Source organism: Sinocyclocheilus anshuiensis, unplaced genomic scaffold (genome assembly GCF_001515605.1).
Source record: "Sinocyclocheilus anshuiensis isolate Anshui unplaced genomic scaffold, SAMN03320099.WGS_v1.1 scaffold697, whole genome shotgun sequence".
Classification (NCBI taxonomy): domain Eukaryota; kingdom Metazoa; phylum Chordata; class Actinopteri; order Cypriniformes; family Cyprinidae; genus Sinocyclocheilus; species Sinocyclocheilus anshuiensis.
In genome coordinates, this window is record NW_015538036.1 from 2,575,758 (window position 1) to 2,587,106 (window position 11,349).

General features: G+C 38.4%; 1 protein-coding gene across 1 annotated transcript in view; it reads left to right on the forward strand.

The window, feature by feature from the left end:
- wdfy3 (WD repeat and FYVE domain containing 3) overlaps positions 1 to 11,349 on the forward strand; it is a 75,676-nt gene that overhangs the window by 58,024 nt on the left and 6,303 nt on the right. The window contains exons 43-60 of the mRNA XM_016477539.1: positions 761 to 811; positions 1,822 to 1,990; positions 2,249 to 2,409; positions 2,726 to 2,874; positions 3,361 to 3,481; positions 3,593 to 3,678; positions 5,236 to 5,316; positions 5,416 to 5,470; positions 5,555 to 5,674; positions 5,872 to 5,989; positions 6,076 to 6,182; positions 6,939 to 7,092; positions 7,205 to 7,296; positions 7,453 to 7,665; positions 7,914 to 8,061; positions 9,526 to 9,680; positions 10,284 to 10,442; positions 10,627 to 10,806. Coding sequence (XP_016333025.1) covers positions 761 to 811; positions 1,822 to 1,990; positions 2,249 to 2,409; positions 2,726 to 2,874; positions 3,361 to 3,481; positions 3,593 to 3,678; positions 5,236 to 5,316; positions 5,416 to 5,470; positions 5,555 to 5,674; positions 5,872 to 5,989; positions 6,076 to 6,182; positions 6,939 to 7,092; positions 7,205 to 7,296; positions 7,453 to 7,665; positions 7,914 to 8,061; positions 9,526 to 9,680; positions 10,284 to 10,442; positions 10,627 to 10,806 — 2,319 coding nt within the window. The remainder of the gene's footprint in view (positions 1 to 760; positions 812 to 1,821; positions 1,991 to 2,248; positions 2,410 to 2,725; positions 2,875 to 3,360; positions 3,482 to 3,592; positions 3,679 to 5,235; positions 5,317 to 5,415; positions 5,471 to 5,554; positions 5,675 to 5,871; positions 5,990 to 6,075; positions 6,183 to 6,938; positions 7,093 to 7,204; positions 7,297 to 7,452; positions 7,666 to 7,913; positions 8,062 to 9,525; positions 9,681 to 10,283; positions 10,443 to 10,626; positions 10,807 to 11,349) is intronic.

Consider the following 11,349-nt stretch of genomic DNA (forward strand, 5'->3'; position numbering starts at 1 on the left):
TGCATCATTTGTATTATCAACGTGAATGTTAAAATCTCCGACAATTAGCGCTTTATCAACAGTAACCAATAGGTCTGAGAGGAAATCTGCAAATTCTTTTAGGAAATCTGTATACGGCCCTGGTGGTCTATACACAGTAGCCAGAGCAAGAGATACGATACATTTATTTTGCATATCTGACAGTGTAACATTAAGCATAAGTATTTCGAATGAGTTAAACCTGTATCCTGTCTTCTGAGTAACATTGAGAATATCACTATATATTGTTGCAACACTGCCGCCACGACGAGTCTGACGGGGCTCATGCTTATAACAGTAGCTTGGTGGAGTAGACTCATTTAGACCAATATAATCATTTGGTTTTAGCCAGGTTTCAGTCAAGCAGAGTACATCAAAACTATTATCTGTGATCATTTCATTTACAATAACTGCTTTGGGTGAGAGTGATCTAATGTTTAGGAGCCCCAACTTTAAAAATTTTACATTTTTCTGGTTTAATCACGATCAGAATTTTTCTAGATCCTGCATTAAATTTATATTTTGACTTCACTATTCAGGGAACAGACACAGTCTTTATAGATTGTACTTCTATCATTTAAGCGGGTAGAACAAAAGTCATCATGGCAGTTATTTGAGATTTGACTTACTAGTCTTATGGAGCGTAGTGTCCTGGAGATGTTATATGATGGCAATGACTTCACATAAGTGAAATGCAAACACAACGCTCCTCTTGCCTTATTGCCCATTTTTCCTTTTTCAGAATCAATCACAGGTGCCATTAATGGGTGCAATGGTTAACATACCAGTCCAGGTACAAACTGAAGTGTGCCTAAACTACAGTCTTGAACATCTGCATTGCCGCATTAAGTGTAAAATAAATGTCCCAGACCTTCTGCATTTGTCTGCCACGTAATGAGGAGGCATATGTGGATTGACGCCTCTGCAGAATGCTTAAAACGCTGTTTGGAGATGTTTTCTCTGCTGTCATTCCTGTTGTAAATATTTCATACCTCTAGAAAATTAGGTTTAGGACAGCTCCACCCCTCCCATTTGCTAATCCCTTGTAATCCATGCTACTCTTATAACTCACTAATTATTGGTATTCATGTTGTAGTTTGAGAGCTGAAATAAATAAATTCTGCACCACTACTGGCACCAAACAGAACTGCAAAAATAAAGACCATTTCACATACATCACACATCTTCCATTGTTCAGCAAACAGATACTGTATACCCGCCCTAAACTCCCTCCATTGGTTGAGCCAGTGTCACTACATCTGGCCCAGTTGGCCAGATCACAAACAGATCACAGTTCTGTTTTCTGTTGCCAGTTGTTCGGAAATTATACATTTCATTTTCCTAGATGTAGATATATCCTTGTATATAGATATTTTAGTAGAAATTTGATATACAACATGACCATGCAGGTTGTTTTTCTCTCTAAAATCAAAAATTAAATTTGCATGCAGTTCCAGTTAAAATGTTTGGTCACATGACTGAATGTGTAATCTTGAAAACCAGCTGATATAACTGTTTAAATGCTTAAAATTTGCATTGTGGGTGAGTATTAATTGTGTTTAGATATGAATTATGTACTATATGTGAGTTGTCAGCGTGGGATTCTTAAGGAGTGATGAACACGTGTCTGTGCTGAGCCTAAACTGTGTTTGCATGCCTCTGACTGGATTCCTCTTGCTGTCACTGACTTCCAAGATTGTATTTTTATCATAAAGGTCGTTTTCATCATGACTGATATAAACACGAAAGAAGAGTTAACAAGGACTAAATTAAATCGTTAGCATTAAATTTCAACCCTTCCAGAAACCGGCGCGCTACAGACGAGCGATAAGCTACGACAGTAAGGAGTATTACATGCGGCTGCTGTCAGGGAACCCGGGGATGTATCAGCACTCCATAGAGCAGAACACAGAGGGAGAAACCACACAGCAGGAGCCTGAACATGGAGAGGACACCATCGCAAGGGTCAAAGGTCATTTTAACATGATAATGCTCTCTATTACTTGATACAATGAAACTACTACATAAAACAAATACTATTATTAATACAATGATTTTTTCCCTTCTTCAAAAATGAACTACTAGTAACTAGAAATTCTACCACCTCTTCAAACTAAATGGACGAAACTGGCTTCTGAATGATCTGATTGTCTATCTATTGAAACTAATGAGAATGTAATATTATGAGCGTGTTGTATGGATTGACTCAGTGTGCTGTGTTGTGTTTTAGGTCTGGTTAAGGCCCCTTTAAAGCGGTCCCGCTCTACAGCGGATGGAGCTGATGAGGACAGTCAAGACCAGCTGCAGGAGTTGCTGGAGTCAGGAGCTATGGACGAGGAGCAGAAAACTGACAACACCACGCTGCTCCGCCTGCTGGAGGAGGGAGAGAAGGTCTGCAGCACACCACAGCCACATCCTTGTCACACTGTTTAACAACTGCAGCTTCTTTTACTGCCAGGCTCTGTTGTCAACGCAACAATGTGGCTTTGGAAATTAGGGTGAAAGCTTTCTAATCTGAAGCTTTGTATTGATCATTACTGTTCTAACAGCAGTCAGTCATTTACTGCTCTCATTATCCTCGATCAGTATGAGGGAAATAATTAGTAATATCTGTCTGGTTGGATGTTTAGGTTTATTTTGCTTTTTGAATTTGAACTGATTAATATAAAGTGTACTGAGAATGTGTTTGCTGTGTGTGTTGGGATAGATCCAGCACATGTATCGCTGTGCTCGAGTTCAAGGTCTGGACACCAGTGAAGGGCTGCTCTTATTTGGGAAAGAACATTTCTATGTGATTGATGGCTTCACAATGACAGCCACCAGAGAGATTAGAGACATTGAGACACTCCCTGCAAAGTAAGAATTTATATTTTGGATTCTGCCCTTCAAAAAAAATTAGAAAGACTCACTTCTGGCAGATTATCTGGTATCTGTCTGTCCCTCTGCCGTTTGGTCTGTCATTCTGTTGTTCTCCATTTATTTATCGTTCATACGTTCGATCTACCATTTAGCTATTCTATCTATCTTTTGTTTGATCTGTCTATCATTCTATTGTTCATTCTATTATTCCTTTTCTATTTCTTAGAATTTCTATTTCTTAGAATTGTGACAAATCTGGTAAATGTTTTTCATTAAAAGAAACAGGAAGTATTGATATTTCCCATTAATTAACCTACAATTCATTGTGTGAATGCATTCTGTGGTTATTTTTAGATTATTTTAATATATTGATGATAATTGGCTTAATAATGTAAGTCATTTTGCTGAGGCCCCCTGGTTAAGAACCACTGTTTTAGTGGTTGCATTGGGTCTATACGCTGCTTGTTTTTGTGACATTTGCAGTATGCATGAGCCTATCATCCCCCGAGGGGCCCGGCAGAGCAAGAGTCAGCTGAAACGAACCTGTAGCATCTTTGCTTACGAAGACATCAGAGAGGTGCACAAACGTCGCTACTTGCTTCAGGTGTGCAAACAAACCATTTGGCTTGATTCTTTGCTTGGACCCAAATAACACACTGGGCAGCTTTCATGTTAATGGCAATAATGAAGTTATGCTTTGCTGTCTTCATCACAGCCCATGGCAGTAGAAGTGTTTTCCGGAGATGGAAGAAATTATCTGTTGGCTTTCCAAAAAGGAGTCCGGAACAAAGTGTATCAAAGGTATTGTAAACACTGTTGCCTTTTAAGGCAGCATCCCACTAGCTGGCACAAAACAGCTCTGTTTTGGTTGTGGATGTCACACTTTCTGACAATTTTAGATGAAATCTTGTACGCTTCTGCCAAATGTTGTCACACTCAGCAATTAAGAATTTAAAAGGTTGACAATCTAAATAAATTCCTGACATTTTCTGAGATTTTGTCATGCACTGCAGCTCCCCATTTTGGCAGCAAATCATTGTGAAATTTGACTATATTAGAGCAGGTGTACCACACATTCATACGCAACTGTAATAGACTGCATTAAGATGCAGCTCATGGAGTAAATTTACCCGTTATGTGTGTTTGAAGTCTCATATGCTTCTTAAATGCTGTAAAAACTTTAACACTGTGAAATATTTTTACAATTTAAAACAACTTTTTTTTCAGTTTAAAGGGTTAGTTCACCCAAAAATGAAAATTGGCTTGTGTTTTACTCACCCCCGAAGCATCCTAGGTGTATATGACTTTCTTCTTTCCGACGAATCCAGTCGGGGTCATATTAAAAATTGTCCTGGCTATTCCAAGCTCTATCATTGCAGTCAGCGGGTGTTGCAGTTGAACAGGCCACAAGTCGCCAAATAAAGCGTGTGCATTCATAATAAAACGTGCTTCACACGGCTCTGGGGTGTGAATAAAGGCCTTCTGTAGTGAATTCATGCGTTTTTGAAAGAAAAATATCCATATTTCAAACATAATAAACACTTTTATATCACTTCCGCCAACTGTCATACGCGGAAGTCGTTCCGGCGGATGTCGTTGCACGTTGGCGTTGCGTGATTAGTGACGAACGCGGAGAGACAACAAAACAAAACGCCGGTCACGAATTAGAAGCACAAGAGCTTGGAATAGCCAGGACAATTTTTAATATAACCCCGACTGGATTCGTCTGAAAGAAGAAAGTCATATACACCTAGGATGCTTCGGGGGTGAGTAAAACACAAGCCAATTTTCATTTTTGGGTGAACTAACCCTTTAATATATTTTAAATGTAATTTATTCCTGTAATGGAAAAGCTGATTTTCATCAGCCTTTTCTCCAGTTTTCAGTGTTACATAATTCTTCAGAAATCATTCTAATATGCTGATTTCAAGCTCAGAAAACATTATCACTGATGAAAACAGTTGACTGCTGAACATTTTAATGGAAACTGAATTTTTTTTTCTGAGGACTACTTGATGAATTGAAAGTTCAAAAGAGCAACATTTAATAACTGAAATCTTTTGTAACATTATAAGTTTCTTTACTGTCACTTTTCATCAACTTAAAGGGATAGTTCACCCAAAAACAAGTTTTGTCATCATTTACTCACCCTCATGTCATTGTAAGCCTGTATGAGTTTCTTTCTTCTGTTGAGCACAAAAGATTTATTTTTGGATGAACTATCCCTTTAATGCATTCTTGCTGAAACATATTAATAGCAGTTTTTAATAGTAATAGTAGTTTTTAATAGTAATTTAATTGTTGAAGTACCTCAGAAAAAAACATATTTTTTACACACAGCCAAATCATGTTTTCTAGGTTCCTGGCAGTTGTTCCTTCACTAGCCGACAGCTCAGAATCTGTCTCTGGGCAACGTCCCAACACCAGTGTGGAGCAAGGGTATGTTACCCTCACATTACAAGATTATGAAGTGAATTTAGAGTTTATTTACCAAATTTATTAAAATAAACATTCATATGCGTGTTTCTTGGTAAATAGGTCTGGTCTTCTCAGTACGCTGGTCGGCGAGAAGTCAGTGACCCAAAGATGGGAGGTGTGGTATCTTCACTTTAAGGTTTTTGTCTGTTTGTTTTGTTTTCTTGTTCAGTGTTGCTTATGAAAGACTCTTTATTTGCAGAGAGGTGAAATCAGTAATTTCCAGTATTTGATGCATCTCAACACACTGGCTGGCAGGTCATATAATGACCTGATGCAGTATCCAGTCTTTCCATGGATCCTGGCAGACTTTGACTCTGAGGTACAAACTTGTTTTTGATCATTCCTTGTAATAAGTCCTACAGCACAAAATGTTGAGAACTACAGTGTTTCAAAAGTCCGATATTCTGTCAGCAATATATTGGCATTCTGTTTGGGGAATTTGTATCAGTTAAGTGTCTTTTCTTTTGCAGTCTGAGCTTCAGTTTTCCAAGGTAAAAATCTTGATTTATTCCACAGGAACTGGACCTCAACAATCCAAAGACATTCCGAAACTTATCCAAACCCATGGGAGCTCAGACAGATGACAGACTGATCCAGTACAAGAAAAGATTCAAAGACTGGGAGGATCCTAATGGTGAGTCAGAGACCCCTGTTAATAACCCTCTGTTAGCTGTGCTTGTTATGCTGAGACTTTTTAAACATGTTTTTGTTTCTTCGCAGGCGAGACTCCAGCATATCATTATGGCACTCATTACTCCTCTGCAATGATTGTGGCCTCATATCTGGTCAGAATGGAGCCTTTCACACAGATCTTTCTCAGGCTTCAGGTTAGTCCTACATGGTCCGCTCTTTTCTTCATTTGTTGCTTTCTTCTCTTTACTCAGTGTTTTAGTTGTTGTTTAAAGTTTTTCTTACCAACCACAAACCTTCATGTGGCTAGATTGGACAGTCTTGAACTGGGCAGTCTTGTCATTGTTCTTTTATTCTTCAACATCCATTTTTATGCTGGTGGAAATATATTTTGCAATGCATGTTACTAAATAAATCATCCACAGTCAAAACCAAAAAACAAACAAAAGTGGAAGAGCAGAATGGAAGACCAGCTGTTTCCACAATAAACATAGCATCTTCCGCAACCTCACAAATATTTACAGTGTTTTTTTCCCCAACCAAGGCTACTGTTTCCAAGCATTAATAAAGATATTCCTTTGTGTGAAAAGAGGTTGTTATTAACAGACAGTGAAGGCCCGTTCACACCAAAAACAATAGCTATAATGATAACTATATTAGTGTCCACAACAATAATGTTCTGTTTGTTAAAAGTGCATGCTGCCTGCTACTTTAAATGCTCAAGCTCTTTAAAGTTATATATCCTGATGGGCTGTCAATCTTCTGGGGGGAAAAAACTGTATAGTTCCTCTGTGCCTTTATACCTGTGGTGTAGACCTTTCTTTTCTCATATAATTAATACCAATTATTAAAATGTTATAGTTATAGTTATCATCCATAGTGCGAACAGCTGATCTAGTTTCAAGAAAGATTGAAGCTGTTGGTTATATGTGAGTTTCATTCTGTGTTTTTAGGGAGGACATTTTGATCTGGCAGACCGAATGTTTAACAGCATACGAGAGGCTTGGCTCTCTGCTTCCAAACACAACATGGCTGATGTGAAGGAACTCATTCCGGAGTTCTTCTACCTTCCTGAGTTCCTGCTCAATTCCAACAACTTCGATCTTGGTTAGAATGAGATTGACAGCTAGCCTCATCTGTACCCTACATACAATCTCTCTTTTTTTGTTGTTGTTTTTTTTTCTTCACGTGTGTTTTATTTGATTGGTCTTTTCTAAAGGGAGTAAACAGAATGGCACCAAGCTTGGAGATGTGATTCTGCCTCCGTGGGCAAAAGGAGACCCGAGAGAGTTCATCAGGGTTCACAGAGAGGTAATTGACATCAAAATACATCATCCCCTGATAAAGCCGGCAGTCAGAAAGGGGCTCTGTGTTTTATTGTTTCATTGCAGTAAATGTCAGAGAATAACTGAAGGCCACTTTCAGTAACAGAGTTATAACCTTTAAGGACTGTGTGTGTTTTTTCAGGCTTTGGAGTGTGACTATGTCAGCGCCCATCTGCATGAATGGATCGATCTGATCTTTGGTTACAAGCAGCAGGGTCCTCCAGCGGTGGAAGCAGTCAATGTCTTCCACCATCTCTTCTATGAGGGCCAGGTGGACATCTACAACATTAATGACCCACTTAAAGAAACCGCTACCATTGGATTCATCAACAACTTTGGCCAGATCCCAAAACAGGTTTGCAATTTCATTACTGAAAATGTCATGAACTACGTCAGTGGTTGCCTGTGCCAATTTGAGGAAAACTGACTTTATATTTCTACTAAAAATCACCTGACACCAACTGGTTAAAAGTCATTGAAAGGAAATTTGGTTCTGAAAAAATCTCTAGCTTCATTTATTTGCAGATGCCTTTTGTTTTGTTATTTTGTATTTAATGCAATTTTGCTTAGTATCCAGTTTAACACCGGTTTCTTCTCTTTTAGCTTTTTAAGAAGCCCCATCCTCCAAAGCGAGTGCGCAGTAAGTCAAACGGAGAGGTACCTGGTGTACCTGTTACACTTAACTCCAGTTTGGACAAAATCTTCTTCCATCATCTGGACAACTTGCGGCCCTCTCTCACACCTGTCAAAGGTAATGCAAATTCGATGGAGGGATACAGTGGCATTACATGCTCTGTGATGATCACAGAGCTCAATCAAAGCCAGATCAACAATTTATTCATGTATGGTTTTATTTGTTTAAACTTGTTTGTTCAGGAATAGGGTTGGGTATAGCAACCCGGTACCAATATGGCACCGGTACCTATTTAACCAGTATGTACTAGAACCGAATCATAACGCAGATTTCGGTGCCTCATTTCGGTGCCATGCCTGAGTGATCGATTTAAATATTTGCCCTCTGGTTCTCCGAAACAGATATGAGAAGCATCATCACCGGCACCACATGTGAAAAATAATTTCCCGACTGAGAAAATGAACTCAAGTCGGAAAGCTCTAATAATACAAATCCAACACATCTTTGTAGTAACGAGAGTGTCCATGTTGTTTTCACATTCCGACTTAAAAGCACAACTCGGGAAATGAGAGCATCCGAGGAGAGCGTGAATGCAGTAATTACACTTGCTCTGATGGCAGCAGGTAGCCTTCCGTTAACTAAGCTAAACATGCTTAAATAAAAATGCCTAAAGCTAAACTTCCCTTGTATTCACATTTCTAAACCTGTTGTACAACAAAAGAGAACATTATAACCTTTTTACTCCACAACATCAGTCAAATGCTTCCTTTTGTGATCTGATGTGGCTTCTTGTCACAGAATGAGGCAGAAAATATGTTCCATAGGCTACTTTAAAAAGAATACATCGATTAGCAATGAATTATAAATATACTTAATTATTATGAAAATACCAGAGATGGCTTGAATAACATAGATAAACTATATTGACGCAGTCTAGAGTTTATTGTCTTTGTTTTATCATTCAAAACGTTTATAATGTTCTGTTTACTCAGTTACAGCTATAATAGCCATGCCTTTATCCATATAAGGGATTTCCTGGAGGGTCATGAGTTCTGCTAATTCTGTGACTGGATATGTCAGGGGTGGCGAACTCCGGTCCTGGAGAGCCGCAGCCCTGCAGCGTTCAGCTCCAACCCTAAGTAAAACTCACCTGCCTGTAGCTTTCTAGTAACCCTTCAGACCTTGATTAGCTTGTTCAGGTGTGTTTGATTAGGGTTGAAACAAAACTCTGCAGGGATGCGGCTCTCCAGGACCGACGTTCGCCACCCCTGGGATATGTGGATTTTCTGTGCGAGGGCGCCCTCTGGCGTCCAGTATGAATGAATCAGACATCATGTGTTTATAGTGCTAATGGCCAATCCATCATTTTTGGGGGAATTTTTATTTATTTCTTTTTGAATAAGTATCGGTTCAGGCACCGGAACCATTTTAAAAGTATTGATTTGGCACCGGTATCGAAAAAAAACCCAAATGATACCCAACCCTATTCAGGAATAATTTGTGTAAAATATTGCTAGCATCTCTGGCCATACAGTGGAGAACATTTTAATGAGCTCTGTGTGTGTCATGTGTGTTTTACAGAGCTGAAGGAGCCAGTGGGTCAGATAGTGTGCACTGACAAGGGCATTCTGGCTGTTGAGCAGAACAAGGTGTTGGTTCCTCCTGCCTGGAATAAAACCTTCGCCTGGGGCTATGCGGACCTCAGCTGCCGCCTCTCCAACTATGAGTCTGACAAGGTCATTCGCAACATACAAGTTCTTCTGTTTGCTCATGTTTTCAGCATCTGCTGTGAACGGCTGTCAGATCCTGAAATGCATTTGGGAAAAGAGCATCTGCAAAACTTTGCATATTTATAACCACTCTACAATTGAAAGGTTTGGGGTCTGTAATAGTTTATGATCTTTTTTGAAAGAATTCTCTAATATTCACCAAGGCTGCATTTATTTGATTGAGAATACAGTAAAATATTGTGAAATAGTATTAGATTTTAAAATAACTGTTTTCTATTTTAATACATTTTAAAGTGTAACTTGTGGCTGTGATGGCAAAGCTGAATTTTTAGCAGCCATTACTCCAGTCTACTGTGTCACAGTGGAAATCATTCATATCCTTCAGTAAACATTCTATGTTGATTTGGTGCTTAAGAAACATTTTTTATCATTGTCATAAATATGTTGAAAACAGGTGTTGTGGAAACCTTGAAATGTTTTTGAAATGTGATTTTCACCTTCCTTGTGAACTAATTAAGACAAAGTTTAAGCTTGTGTTTTTGGTTTATTCTGTGTATTTCATTTTCCATATCAGTTGACTGATGTTCATGTGTTGCGTTTGTCTCATAGGCGGTTGTAGTATATGAGTGCCTGTCTGAGTGGGGGCAGATCATGTGTGCTATCTGCCTCAATCCCAAACTGGTCATTACTGGAGGATTAAGCACTGCTATCTGTGTATGGGAGACCGGGACTTCCAAAGAGAAAGCCAAGAGCCTCACACTCAAACAGGTTTGTTTTATATTTGTTTTAATGCGGCTTGTTTGATAGATTTTTTTTTTTATATACTCAATTTGCTTTTTAAAACTAAGTTTTCCTTTAGACTTGTTTGCTACACCTACTTGCTCTTTATAAATGAATGTTATTTAATTGTAATGTTTTATGCATTGATTAATATATATGTTCATGTTTCCAGGCTCTTCTGGGCCACACAGATGCAGTTACATATCTCACAGCGTCATCAGCTTACCACATCATCGTGAGTGGCTCTCGGGACCGTACGTGCATCATTTGGGACCTGAATAAGCTGTCTTTCGTCACCCAGCTGAGGGGCCATCGGGCTCCCGTTTCAGCGCTCTGCATCAACGAGCTTACTGTGAGTCAACAATAATGTAGACAGAATTAGCTGAGTGACAAGTGTTGTTTAAACTACATTCAATTTTCCTTTTAGCCATTTAATAAGCACTCTTGTATGCCTTGTATGGTCTTTGCATTTGTATGCTTTATTAGGGTAATAACATAATTTATTAATAAATTATCATTTTAATATTGAAAATGTAAAATATGTATACATATTAGGGATGTAACGATTCACTCAACTCACGATTCGATTCGATTCACAATTTTGATTTCACGATTCGATTCACAATTTTTTTTTAACAAAATTAGATTTAAAGGGGTCATATGATGCTTTTTTAAAGATCATTATTTTGTATATTGAAATTTTAAAACAAGCCCCGAATAAAATAAATAAGTAACACAAATAAAATAACTCTCTTCATATAAACAAGCTAGGCTTTGTCTGTGCTCTTTCCATTTAAAATGAGAGGCAACCACTGCATTTTAATCTTGATCCAAACAAAGATGCAGCATACATGCAACATGAGCAGTTTTTAAACTAAATTAGATTGTATAATTT